Source organism: Ixodes scapularis, unplaced genomic scaffold, assembly GCF_016920785.2.
Source record: "Ixodes scapularis isolate PalLabHiFi unplaced genomic scaffold, ASM1692078v2 PGA_scaffold4__175_contigs__length_147842914, whole genome shotgun sequence".
Taxonomy (NCBI): Eukaryota; Metazoa; Arthropoda; class Arachnida; order Ixodida; family Ixodidae; genus Ixodes; species Ixodes scapularis.
In genome coordinates this window covers 99,665,768-99,680,513 of record NW_024609879.1, presented here as the reverse complement: position 1 = coordinate 99,680,513, position 14,746 = coordinate 99,665,768, and the positions used below count along the sequence as shown (strand labels likewise).

The window sequence follows — 14,746 nt, the reverse complement described above, 5'->3', positions numbered from 1 at the left end:
TTCGGTCTGCTGCGTGTACACCGAAAGCAAACACGCCCTGGCGGAGGAAAGGAGGAGAGGAGGCTGCTGTGCTTCGGTGCCACCCAGACGGCAAGGCCTTCTTCGCCTTTGCCACCTAGACGTCATCACTAGTGGATCCACGCAGCACCGCCTTGCTGGCGTTAGCGCGTCGTCCACAGCGGGTCTCGCAGCGAGCGCGACGCAAGCACACGCGTGGTGCTGACGCCAAGATCGACGGCTTCGTCGAGCTTTGGCGTTTTTGGCCGCTTGGTCGGGGGTCCACTAAAGATGACGTCACACGCAGGCCTTGTCTTCCATTGTGTTATTGTGTGCTTCCGGGGCACAGGTTTCTTCTTCGTTTTGGAGGAGCCATTCACTGGAAGACCTGTGCTGCAGAGCGGAGTCGCAGAAGAGAAGAAAACGGCGGAGAACGTACTAATAAAAAGAAAAGAAAAAAAAAGAAACGAGATCGCGTCTTTCGTGGAAAAAAGAGGCCGGTGCAGTGGATACCTCCGCGACCTGGGATGCTTTCTTATTTTTTTCTTTTTTTCTCGCTTTTTGGCGTTTTTTAGGACGAGTCAGTACGGGTAACGCACCCGCACGACTTCACAAGGCCGTACTGTTTCCGCATTTGCAAGATGACACTTTATTTTCTTTCTTCTTCTTTTTTTTTTTTTTTTTTTTTTTTTTTTTTTCGGTACGGATGAGCATACGTTAGTTGTTTTCTTTACTGGCAACACCAGCAACCCAAAACGGAGTTTTTGGAGTCCGATATCATCAAAGTTCTTAGCGGTTGATTTCCGGTTCGTAAGTTGGCGTCGCAGCAAGAAAGTCTTCAGTACGTGTCTCTGCGAAATTTGGTCACTCGACCCCGTAGATGATGACCCACGATACCACTGCAGAATTTCTTTCCTAGCCTCATAATAGCTTAATTTATTAAGGAAATTTCACTGTTAAGAAGCATCCTCGCTCGTTACTCTATTCTGAGCATGCGCGCGCACTCGTTCTGTTTTGCGGAATGTTAAACTTCGCCTATGGTCCACTGGCTCAGCATTTTTCGCCTGGGTGCTCCGTATAACACTAATCTAAAAAAAAAAAAAATAGATCAAGCGAGCGTCGACAAAAGCCGTCTTGTTCGTGTCGTTGGGGTGTGTTGGTTGTTCGCTTTGTGCACGGACTGTGTGATTACTTTGTTTACAGCTGGCTAACATCTCTGCATCTGGCTTCGGCCACCCTAGCTCGTAGTCCTGCGCTGAGCTCACCGCTTGCTGTTGGCGCAGCTCTCTTTGCCGGCTTGTAACAGCAGTGTCCGCTTGCGGCTTTCTGTCATCCGAGTGGGTCATGGCGTGCGCAGACTCAACAAAGTGCTCCGCCGAGGAACACACGCCTGTTTGCACAGTGGCTGGCTGGCCGGCCGCGCAGCGTCGGTTGTTGTCCCACCAACTGTCGCAAAAAAAAAATCGGTTTCACGAGGTCTTGCGCTGTGAGTTACCGTGTCGGTGGTAGATAGGAAAAGCAGGACATTACTCCGGCTTTCCCTTTTTCCTTTAATCTAATAATAGATCAATTCACAGTGATTCCTCTTTTTTTCTTTTTTTTTTTTTACTCCAACATGAAGCAGAAAAATGGGAAAGTTTTTGTTTTCGTCTTTTGGTCCATTTGGTCAAAGCATGATATTCCTGTTGTTGTTTTGCTTTTATTCTTTTACTAAACAAATACTTATTTTGTGGCGCCTTGGTGGATTGATATGTGCACCAGCTGGACAGATTCGTCCCCCGGTCTTTTCCATTTTTTCAAATATAGAGAGGAGGCGAGTGGACCCGCCTTTTCTTTCGCTTCCTCTTCGACGTTCGCTCTGCTGAAGTGAAAAGAGTGGAAGGTGTTTCCACGTCAGATCGTAAAATGACGGTCCGGGTCACATTTTTTTTTTTTATCTATGTAAAAATATATATGTAAGCCATGTTCTCTATGTAAAACATATATGTTCAGCTACATGCGAACGCCGGGTCTAATTTTCTTCCGGAGAAAGAAAATTTCGGAGCTCGAGGCGCGGAGATTTGCCAAAGTTTCGCTATTGGTGTTTTGCACAGCCGTCAATTTCACACCGAAGCTTCTACGTGGTAACTTTTTTTTTATTTATTTTATAGGAAGTTTACAACATGAGGACAAAATATTAAACATTGCAATAAAAAATATCGATAAAAAAACACGAAACACGTCAGATAAACATATTTGAGAACCTTTCAGCGCCCGTCTTGTGTATTCTCTCCTCTGCGTCCTTGTATTTTCGCGCTGTTTTTCGTGAATGTATACCAACTAGCCCAACACGTCCATTCTAGTACGTTTTAAAGACACATTCACAAAAAAAATATATATATATATATTTACCAACGAACTACTTCATATGGAACGACACAAAATATATCAAAATGATCATCTTTAGATACAATTTAGGAATACATACAAAAATATGATTATCCAATATTGTAGTTATGTTATTAATGCAGAAACGCAGCTAATTTCTCTAAATAATGTGGCAAAATAGCACGTCAAAATAATGGAATTTTTCTTTTACTTTTTTAACATTTTTTAATTAACCTGTGATGGGCAACACACTGAATAACATATAATCTCCTTAAGAAAAAAAAAAACGACAACAAACCTTCTCTCAAATTGAGCCAGCTTATTGTCTTCGTTAACTCCAAAGAAATTTTTTTTTTTTTTTTTTTTTTTTACAACAGACAAAGGCTGTACAGCGGTGCTGCTATATCGTAGCCTTCGATAGAGCGGGGCCGCTGTACAGCCTTCGTCGGTTCTAGAAGGTGTCTCTTTGGAGCCGACGTCGACTCTTGCAACCGAGTAGGACCGAGAGAGGCCAGACCGGTTTTTAAGCCTCTTACGGCTTCTTAGGACCAACTCCGCAGCAGCGCACCCGGTTTTAAGAGGTCGCAAGAGGCTTAAAAACCGGTCTGGTCTCTCTCGGTCGTAGTGGGTTGCAAGAGTGTGAACGGCGCTTATAACGAAGACAAGCTAGCTCGATTTGAGTGAAGGTTTATTGTAGCCTTTTTCTTTTTTTTTTCCTTAAGGAGGTTATATGTTACTCAATGGGTTGCCATCACAAGTTAGATCAAACCACTGTAAACAACTTTAAAAAAAAAATGAGTCTTTTTTTTTTTTATTATTGACGTGCAATTTTGCCATATTTAGAGATATGGGTCGTGCTTCTGCATTACTTACAGAACTACAATAATGGCTAATCACATTTTTCTTATATATTCATAAAATGCATTTAAATGTGATCATTTTGATATATTTTGCGTCGTTTTATATGAAGTAGTTTGTTTTTAAATAATTTTTGAATATGTCTCTAAAACGTGTTTTACTTGATGTTTCCTAATTATTATTATTATTTTCTTTTGGAGATAAATATTTTACTGTAATATTTATTATTCTCCGTACGTGTTGTAAACCTTTCATAAAAAAAAAAAAAAAAAAAAAAAAAAAAGATTACTACGTGCAGGCTTTGGTGTGAAATTGACGGCTGTGCCATAACAAAACCGTTGCAATCCCCTCGCCTCAAGCTTCGAAATTTTGTATCTCCAGAAGAAGACTAGCTACGGCGCTCGCACATAGCTCAATGCTCCTCCCAAGAACATAAATTTCACAAATATTTTTGCATAAACATAAAAAAATATGACCCGGAGCATCATTGCACTATCTGACGTGAAAACAAACTAAAACACTTCGTAAAAAAAAAAAAAAAAAAAAAAAAATTTTTTTTTTTTTAGGTCTGCAACAAGGCATAGTGAAACCATTTGTGAATCAGAGTGGGCGAGTTGGTAATAGTTAAAACGTAATAAAAATAACAAGGAAAAACAAAAAACGAGGACCACGAAGGAACATTTGCGACAGGACAACAGCTGTACTTGAAACTGAAAGTTATTATTTAAAAGGGGAAAAAACCGGAAAAATACTTGCAACAACTGTTTTCCTGTCGTAAGTGTTGCCTTCGTGGACCTCCTCGTTGTTTTTTTTTTTTTTTTTTTTTTTTTTTTTTCGTTTTGGTTTTTATCATGTGAATCCATTTTTGTTTGAATCGAAACGAAGGAATGAATTGCATTCCTGTCTCGACCGACCAGGTCACGTCCGGTCTCCGATGGCCCCCAAGAAGCCCCACCGGTCAAGCTCGCTGGTGTCCAGCTCGGGCGAGAACAGCGGCGAAGAGGAGTCCTCGGCCGTGGCGGCCGACGACAACGCGTACGAAACCATCGGGGTCCGACATGCGACCGCCATTGCCGGACCGCCTGCACCGTGCGCCGCTCAGGAGGTTGGAGAACTCACTACCATCTGAATTTAATGGGCACTCGATGCCAGGTCCTATTTCGGGCCAATTTATTTAAACGATGATTAGAAAGCTTACTCCGACCTTACATAAAACAGACGAATTAACAAAGAAACAAACGCTTCCTCAGTGTAGAAGTGGCGAAACGTCTGTCTTTTTGGATTCTCCGAGCATTTATAGCGTTTCTGCATTTGTCTAAGTAAGCTCGAGACAGAGGTTCCAGGAAGTGTTTGTTCGGGTCGGAAAGTATCCGGAAGACCGAAGCCAATGTCATTGCGAGAGGTAAAGCGAACGCCGAGAAAAAGTTTCGTTTCTGCGGCTTCTCCGCATCACGCGGCTGCCGAGCCGTGAAGCAAGTCTCGCGGGACAATCGCGCTTTTGCGGCTTCTCCGCCATGCGTCGCCGCTGCACGGTGAAGCCCACCGTATGCGGGCTCGATCGTATGCGTCTCGACGGTGCGGACGTCATTCGTTGCTGAGTGAGCGACTATTGCGAAGTGGTTTTGTTTATTTATTTATATTTTTTTGGAGGCCATATTTGTTGCTTCAATAATGCAGTTCTCGGTCAGAAAATATTTGGGACAGAAAGTGAAAAGCAAAATATAACCGATGCTAGGGCTAGGAAGGAATACAAATGGTGTTTCAGGTTCTTCTGATGCAGGTTCAAATATTCTAACCTATCTCGATAAAAAAAAAATATATATATATATATACTAGAAATTTATGGTTGCATTTGGATCATTTCAATTCTCATAAATTCAGTTTTAGGCTGACTTTAAAAGGACAGATTAATATTGTTCAAAACGACGATGAATGGCTTGAAAAAGCATTAACCAAGCATATCTTTTTTTTTTTTTTTTGCAGTGTGTTGACTTTTAGGTACTACGAAATTGAAAACATCAGCATGCAGAAAGCATGTGTAAAGCTGCGCAAGGAGGTCATTTCTGCAGTGTATCTAGTTTGCTGTTCACCGTTCCCCAATTGTTTATTCCACTGGAAGATGTTGTCACATCTCTGGTTCCACTGTTACTTTTAACAACTACTCCTTTCCCCTTGCCATAAATGATTGGAAAAATCTGGCAGGTGACATAGTGTTAATCAGTGACCCTGATATTTCTAGAAATGCTGTATCATCTTATATTATTTTGTAATCACTCGTGTTCTCAAACATGGCCACCACTTGGTCTACATCCAAAATAATTTTTACTCCTTTTTTTTTGTTTCTGATTGTGAACGCCACTGTTTCACATGCATCTCTTTATCCTGAATATTTTAATGTTTCACTGCATGCCAATGCAGCGAAACATTATTATTTCTTTCTTGTATTGCCCTTATGTCACGCCCTTATGTAATGGCCCTGCCGGGGCCATTACATTACATTACATAAATGAAACACCCAGGTCAGCAAAACGAAACTGAACTCAACGTACACAACGGACTTTCGGGTTTTCTTCTCTCTTATTTCCTAATGCTACAGGAAGAACTGTACAGCAACGCAACGAGCGCGCTGGAATCTGGACCACGAGGGGTCTCGAGTCCTGCTACCTGGACGAGTGGGAAGGGTGACAAGCCCCCTAGCGGTGTCCCCGTGGCGAAGACATGCCCCGACCAGGGCCACAGGAAGTGGGAGTGGCACACACTCGAATCCAGCTATGCGGCCATCACTGCCTCCGTCCATGAGGCACTCTCCAAGTACCTCACGCACGTAAGGAAACACGCACCTTTTCAGCTCATATCGCCCAGGAGAAAACTGCCGAGTCACTGGGCTATTGATACATGCATCACATGTGCATGCTCAGAACGTGCATGTCCCCCAAAAAAATCTACAGCGGTCTTCGCACCGCAAAAATTAGCTATGCATCATTGAACCAGATGCCATAGTTCTAGAACTCACCGTTATGTTATTCAAAAGTTACGAGTGATTTTCTGAAATTTTCAATAGAAAAATGGTGGCCGACCGAGTCCTCGAACACATGGAGCTGAATGGCACCAGTTTCCGAGAATGGGCTCCATTTTCAGATTAAAACCTTCAGGAAATCACTTATAACTTTTGAATAAAGGCCCGTTCACACTCTTGCGACCTCTTAAACCTGGGTTCCTTAAAACTTCTTAAACCAGAGAACACACTGGCGCCATCTATTGGGAAGCAGTGTAAACTCGGCGGTCCGGCATTTTTTTTTTTTTATTTCTCGCGCATTATCTTTTCTTTTTTGGCTCGAAAAACCTTTGTCAATGTTATAAATGAGCCTTTCTATGGGTATTACGCACATTTGACCTCTGAAATCCCGCAAAACCTTCGCTTTTGTGAAATGCAGTTCTAGGGTCACCACATAGATGGTGCCACAATGTCAGTGTGTTCCCTCATTCTAGAAACATTTAAGAAGTTGTAAAGGCCCGTTCACACTCTTGCGACCGAGTACGACTGAGAGAGACGAGATCTCTTACAACTTCTTAAATGTTTCTAGAATGAGGGAACACACTGACATTGTGGCGCCATCTATGCGGTGACCCTAGAACTGCATTTCACAAAAGCGAAGGTTTTGCGGGATTTCCGAGGTCAAATGAGCATAATACCCATAGAAAGGCTCGTTTATAACATTGACAAAAGCTTTTCGAGCCAAAAAAGAAAGGATATTGCGCGAGAAATAAAAAAAAATATGCCGGACCGCCGAGTTTACACTGCTTCCCAATAGATGGCGCCAGTGTGTTCTCTGGTTTAAGAAGTTTTAAGGAACCCAAGTTTAAGAGGTCGCAAGCAGTCGCAAGAGTGTGAACGGGCCTTAAGAGATCTCGTCTCTCTCAGTCGTACTCGGTCGCAAGAGTGTGAACGGGCCTTAAGGTAGTTGTTATAGTTCTCAAGCTTTTGCATCCGGTTTGGACTGCTATCGCTACATTTCGGAGGAGACTTAAGCATTCACTGATGCATCGTTTATTTTTGCAATGAAAAGCACACTGTCATTTCTTTTGTAGGGGACCCATACCTTGTGGATGACAGCACACAAATGGCAGTTATTGGAGTGATTTATAGTCAAGTCGCTTGAGAGGACCTGCTTGGCAGGCAGATTGCAGGATGCTGCTATCATTCATTCTATGCTTTAAAAATTACCGTACAATTAAACTTTGCCTCCAAGCAACGAGGAGAGCCATTCGCAATGATCTACGGTAGGAACCTAATGAATGGCTATTCCGAAGGAATGTTGTAACCTAAAAATTAATCCTGCTACGTGACATCAATCAATCAATATTTTATTTGCACAAAAGAAAAGAGGGGAATGCAGGAGGCTTGCACGGCTACCAGATAGGTCTACAACCTGTACGCAGGGGCGTCTACTAGCCAACCTCCTGAGCACATCAGGAAACACAAATGAATGAAGAAGGATGAAGTTTAGACTAGAAATGAATATGGAATAAGTTTATAAATGAAAGGAATGATGAGACAATAAAGAGCATGCGAAAGACTTCTGGTGAAACCTCCAAGGTCGTCAGTGGTCCGAGGCAAAGGTGGGCGCGTGCGCCCATCATTCGTGTGATGAGCACATGAAACATCATGGTCAGTGTCATGTCCCAGACTTCTACTTTTGATGAAAGCATTTTTTTGCCTCTTTATTTATGGAGCTTCTAGCGTTAGCCACTGTGATTGGCTTCCTTGGTGCTCTGTGGGAATTTAGATGTATGGCATTTGTGCCATCACTCTAGTTATTTTACTTTTTTTTAACGCCTAGCAAGCTTGTCCACAGAGTTTTGTCCATACTATATCTTGCAAGTAAAGCATGAAAATTTAGTGTTTTCAACCTCCTTCAAATTTCGCTTCGTAGCGTAGCGGGCATTACGAAGTAGCCTCGTACCGAACTGTTAGATTCATCACACCATCCAGTTGTTGATGAGACAGTAATAATCAGACTTCCAGTGGGTTGGGAGAGGGATGGAGCTTGAAAAGACGCTTTTAAACATCTTTTAGTAATTAACCTCCAGGTACCATGGTTAAAATTGTACAATCCTGCTAGATCTGTTAAAGGTAACCATATGACACATGCTTTTTTTAGTTATTTTGCAGCAAGTATTTTTAAAAGAGCCTATTGAATTATTTTGTCTGTGAGAGTATTTCGAAACTAAAAGCTAGCTACACTATACCTACTTATTCATCTCAAGGACAGTAGTAAAAAAAGTCTGGTTTCTCGCAGAGCAATACTAATTTCCCTTTTTATGTAGAGAATCAAGATATACCATAATACCCCTGGAGATGCCCCATCCCCGAAAGATAACCCTCACCTATTTTTGGCACAATTTGTTTTTTTTTTTAAAAACACCAAAAGATAGCCCACTTCTAGTAATTGCAGAGCCCTGGCCAATGGTGCACTCGGCAGAAATGGTTTTACTTAGCCACGGCGGGAGATAAGTGAACGTTACTGACTGGGAAGGATGTTGTCTTTGGTTCATTGCCCCTCCCTGCGATTATAAGTTTCGCAGGTCACAAAATCTAAAACTAGAATTTTTGCAACTTTTTTTTATTGCACATCAAAAGTTAGCTTATTTCTTATTTTCACCTGATTTGCTTTCGATTTTAGGTGGGCTATCTCTCGGGATATTACGGTAGGTAAATGCGTTTTAGTTTAGCTACATGTTATTTTATCAAAATGTACACGCTTCAAATGCCAAAAGTATAGTTTCTTCCCTTGACAACCATTCCTTGTAGGAACTATGGTACTTTGCACAGCGTATGAACTTCTTTTTTTCTTGATGTGACAACAAGTATAGAAATGAGCTTCCTTGTCAGATACGAGAGCACTGCCATGCAGACAGGCATGTTCCAGCTTTGTCTGTTGTCAACTGTGGGGATGTCTTTCCCGAGGATCAGCCACGTTCTGTCTCCTCCTGCAGATGTGCAAGTGCAGTCACTCCCTGCCCTGGGAAAGCAAGTCACGGGAGCTGCTCCGCTGGGAGGACTTCGAGGTGGGCAACCCGTCCACAGACAGCGGGCTCCTCGTCTATCACGGAAACTACAGGGAAACCTCCAGCCCAGTCACACTGCTGGTGAGAAATCGACTCTTCACGGTTGGCCAAGTGCAAATGGGTGTAGGTAGATAATTGATAGATATTTGCACTCCCCCATAGTTTGATAGATATATATTTGTACACTTAAGTTCTGGCTTCACACAAGGCATTGCTGCCCACACGAAAGTGCCCATGTGTCCAGCTAGACAATGGTCGCAACTGCAGCCAAGGCACAAGGACGATCCAATTGTCTTGGTAGGTGCTCCCGCTGCCTGTTCGTGTGTGCAGTCGTAGCCCTTTCCAAAGAAAGCAGCCTGCACTTATAACCTTTGCTGGTGAAGATAATCTGGTGGCCTTCTCTCTCAACCTGTGAGAGTTGGAAAAGACTAAATAAGTAAGGAGGACTTTTTTTCTCATATAACTACATCAATTAAAGTACCGTAAAATACCAAGGAAGCACCCACTTCATTTAAGTGCCCACTATTAACATTTCCCAAACTAGGGAATTCTGCAAATTATGTTAAGCGCCTGATTTGACCGGACAAGCGCCCATGAATAGATTAACCCAGTTTTCAATGAAGGTGGGGTGTGTGCTCCCCCGGTATTTTACAGCAGCTTTGTTAGTTACAAACTAAGAGGTGCGAGCCCAACAATGCTCGCGTTGCGTACAGCCATTTCTGATGATATTTAGCCAAAGACCGTAGAGGGTGAGAGATGAGTCAGTTTACACCATTGGTAGTTCATGGGGCATAAAACGCTTTACTGAGCGCAGACCAATTGACCTTTTTCAGAGATCGCTGGGCGCATGCGCCGACTCTGAGAGAGGAGAAAAAAGGGAAAGGCGCCATTTTTGGTGGCTCTCTCGCCCGCTCGGTCGCTCAGACAGTGCTGGTTATGCTTGACTCCTCCGCTATTCTCGCGGCTGGGCTTTATAGTCGTCATGCCTCACCACCGCGCAGCAGAAGGTTGCACAAATAGAAGCAAACATTGTTAAAATGCCAAATTTAATAAAGTTCTTGTAGCCTTTGGCGGGTGGTGCACGAAAGCACTCGATGTCAAACACCCCGCCCTTTTTGCCCTGCTTTCAAAAGCCTATGACGAGAGTCCCCCGTGTCAGGTGGCTGGATCATCAATGTAACGGCGGGACATTCTGCTTTTAACTAAAATACAGTAAATGTGAACATGATATACCTGAAATTGGGGTAGGAAAAGGAAAACGTTGATACCTGAAATTGGGGTAGGAAAAGGAAAACGCAAAAGGACACAGAAAAAGAACAAGCAACGTCTCTTGAGACATTGCCCGTTTTTCCTTTGCGTTTTCCTTTTCCTACCTCAGTCTCGGGTTTAATAATTGAAAATGAGCGTGTTGGTGGTTAGATGCGAATACATGAAATGATAAAACATCAAGGACGGGGACGGATACAGGACTTTTTGAAAGAAGACTCTTTCCGTCCCTGTCCTCAATGTTCCATCAAGCTTTCATGTATTCATATATCAAGTTTTCCATCATGTTAAACTTACACCAGCTCGCCTGCACTCAGACCATTTTTTGTTAATAGTAAATGTGCAAACGAGGTTGTGTGACGTAATCATGCCGTACCCGGTACTCAATTAAAAAATAACAGCATAATGCTTTCCGTTCTTCAGGCGTGCGCTATACACACTCTTGTCTTGCCACATTAAAAAAAGTGGCAAAACATTCAAAGCGAGCGAAACGAATTTAAGCCTTATGGAGACAGACTCTTGATGAAATTTCTTGGCAACCAACCGTGAACCCCCTGTTTGCTGGGCCCACTTTGTCGAAGGTTTGTAAACGTGCCAAATTCAAAAATGGATTGTTTCTCACATACCGTTCCTTACTTTTTGACGGTGCAGGCAATCCTTCGCGATATCAAGACAGCCCGTATTTCGGACCGTATGAGTTTGTTTACACATTCCCGAATACGGCAATGTCCCGTGCCCTCGCGCGGTACGCAGGACGGCGAAGTGATGGACGCGATAAGCTTGAATAACTTAAGCAATCAAGGAGAGTAAAATCAGCTGTTTGTAGTGGCCGGGCCTCGTAAACGGAGCTCACAAGCTCCGCACAAGGTGGATGGTTGGGTCGGTATCCAAGCTGGTCACCATTACTTTCCTTACATAACACTCTGCGACTCTGCTTTGAAAGCAGACCCCTTTTTTAGTTGCTTGCAAGACGCGACACTGAAGTGACGATGAAGTGACTCCGAGTCGATGGTAAGAACCGATGCGGCGTGGCGGTCTATCCATCCCTGAAGGTATAAAAACGAACGAGGTCCTCTGACATCGAATTTTGTTAATCCTCCAGGTTGTTCTTAGCCATTTCGAAGAAAATATGCACGCAAAGCGACGACAGAAAGACACATTCAGATTGGTGAAGGACGGAACAACACCACCAGAGAACACACGCAAACACATGGGCCGGGAGACAAGCCAGGCCTGGCGCGGACGACGGAGAAACGTTCCCACAGCCACCAAAAGTGTTTCGAGCGATTCCCGTGAGGGCGCACCACGATCGTGGCCAAACTCTGAAAAAGGTCAATTGTTTTTATCTGAATGGTTTTTGAAACGTCCGTGCAACACAAATAGAACTGAGTGGCATGAGGGCAGCTTTAAGACATGGATCCTCAAACAGGATTCCTAGGAACCCAGGTGTAACCAGAGTGCCCCCATGGGTTCTCCGAGCAAGAGGCATAAATGTAGAGAGTTTGGACATTATTTGGTAAGAATAGGGTAAAACTAAGGGCACATCATTGACCGAAATTGTCTTAATGACCTTGAACACGATGATTGACAGCTCTTGTGACCAACCATTAGCTACAAATATCCCCCAGCGAAGGCAATGAGCTTAACAAATACCCTCCAATCACAATTTCCAGGTCAGGATGTATTCAAGTATTTCATTTCAGCACACTAGGGTTAAAATTTGCGACTCTTCCTACCTGAGAGGGCAATGCACGTGACGTTGATGTCACAGTGATATTCAGAATGCACTCCATTTTTTTTTTATTGCAGTCGCAGCCGCGGCAACGACCGAGTGGACGGTTAAAACCATAGTTGCGGCTCCGCGAGAATTTTGACCCTACACCCGAACGCGCACCCCATATTCGCAGTTTCGTCTCATGTTTCAGAAAACTTTTCTCGTCAATGTCACCTTTTCTGGCTCCGTAAACGTACTCAGCACCTTGATACTCCCCATTTCCACCATCTCTTACAATTATCCATTCATGTACTTTCAGCCTCACCTAGAAACAATAAAATTACAGGAGGCCACTTAAGCTTAATCTTTAAAGGGGTACAGAAATGAAATTTTGGAGCTCATTTCTTTGCTTCAGCATATGGCATAGGTACCAGTAGAACCTCAGAAACATCAATATTTCCTTGAAAAACACAAGAAAACATATTTTAAACTGAATTCGATGATAACCAGGGTGACCACCTTTTTGCTAGCGAAATGCGGGACATGCGGGGCGGGACGGGACGGGGCGGGAAGGGGGGGGAGGGGGGAGGGAGGGAGGGAGGGAGGGAGGGAGGGAGGGGAGGGGTAGAGGGGATTTATTGACACGCACACCACAAACCGAGGCTCTGTTTGCACATTTATTATCCTGTGCTGTTTATACACCTGCAAATTGTATGGCAGCAATTAAGTTCAAATAATTTTCACTCCCAGTCATATATGTTTTTAATATAAATATGTTATGAAATGTGTCGAAGTTGAAAACATAAAAATTAACTGCAGCAGAACTCAATGCAGCAAATAAAATTAAGAAATAATAAATCTTTTTTGGGTTATTGTTTCCTGTCAACCCTACTTTTATCGACATGGTCCTACACAATTTTTAATATTGTGTTCTTTTTCGACTGTCGTGAGTTGCAGGCGTTTTGCCTTGTATAACTAACTGTCTTCACTAACAAAAATATCGAAAGCAACTCTTTTGGAATGACACAGCGATCTGAAATTAATTACAATAATTTATATATTAAACCTTCGGCCAACAATTTTTTTTTACAATATTTTGGCACCAAGGGAGAGGCACAACAAAGCATGCGCGTCGGTTCTCGTGCAAGAACGACGGTCGCTTCCCACAGTGCTCGTATGGAAAATGGTGTACCATTGCAATTCACATGATTACCAACAACCTCCGCACTTCCCCATGCCCCGCTGTTCAGCAGCACCATGAGTTGCAGAGAGAATTTTGCGACAGCTTAAAATGCGGTACATTTTGCAGATTCGGGAATTTCTCGCGAGACGCGGGACATGATCCTTCATTGCAGGACAGTCCCGCGAGTCGCGGGACGGGTGGTCACCCTAATGATAACCAAAAACCATCTGGTTGTTGGTTATGAAGCTTCAACTGAATGTCGCGGATATGGTTTCGTTAGTCTCAGCTCCAACGGCAGCGCCACTATATGGGAAGTATGCTCACTAGTACAGATTACCTAGGCCAGAACATAACACCGAAGGTTTGGTGAAGAAAGCCAGAGCACAGTTGGCCACCTTGGATTCACTCCACCAGACAATTGCTTCCACTCATTCTTTGATGTCACTGATGTCAGGGGCTGCGTGCTGTTTCCAGCACCCCCGAAGTGATTCGAGTTTACGTCGCAGAGTTGTGCCGGTATCCGCTTTTGTGTGGATACCGGCACATACATAAAAAAGCACTGAATGTATTGGTAACAAAAAGAACTAAGATTGAATCACAAACTTAAAACAGACTAGGGTATACAAAATTGAGCACTCATTAATTTGAACAAAAAGTATAGTAATATCTAGAATAGCAAAAAACAGACTACAGAATTGAGGACTCATTAATTTGAACAAAAGGTGAAGTAATATCTAAAATAACAAAAAAAAAAACAAAAAAAAAACATGATCACTCATGGGAGTTAAAACAATATACATCACAACATCGAGGTCCAGCATTTTTTGCAGAATATGACTTCGTTAGTCTCAATAGCTACCATATTTACTCGATTCTAAGCCGGCATCGATTCTAGGCCGACCCCGCAAAAACGGCAGGGCCGAAAAATAAAAAAAAAATTCTCGATTCTAGGCCGACCAAAAAGTATAGGAAAAACACCATAAATTAAACACAGAACGGAATATATCTGCAATGTACAGCACTATTTCGGTCACGAATCCGACGGTATGCTCACGGTTAATGTCCGCATTTTTCCTGATCATTCGTCGTCCTCACTGGTATCTTTCTCACTGTCCACTTCCCACAACGCGTGGTCATCTGTACCGTCCAGGGCATTCGAGATGCAACACTTTCGGAACGACTTTACTACCAGTTCTGCCGGGATGTCGTCCCATGCTGCCGCGATCCAGCTCGTCACCTGACCCAACGAGGCACGCTTGATTCGACCGGTCGGGGTCAGTTGGTGGTCTTCC

General features: G+C 43.3%; 1 protein-coding gene across 1 annotated transcript in view; it reads left to right on the top strand.

Annotated features, from left to right (window-relative positions):
- LOC8031928 overlaps window positions 1-14,746 on the top strand; it is a gene marked incomplete in the record, with an annotated part of 107,332 nt that overhangs the window by 86,630 nt on the left and 5,956 nt on the right. Inside the window, 3 exon segments of the mRNA XM_042293257.1 lie at window positions 4,140-4,327; window positions 5,819-6,046; window positions 9,220-9,372. Of these exon segments, the coding sequence (XP_042149191.1) occupies window positions 4,140-4,327; window positions 5,819-6,046; window positions 9,220-9,372 (569 nt within the window).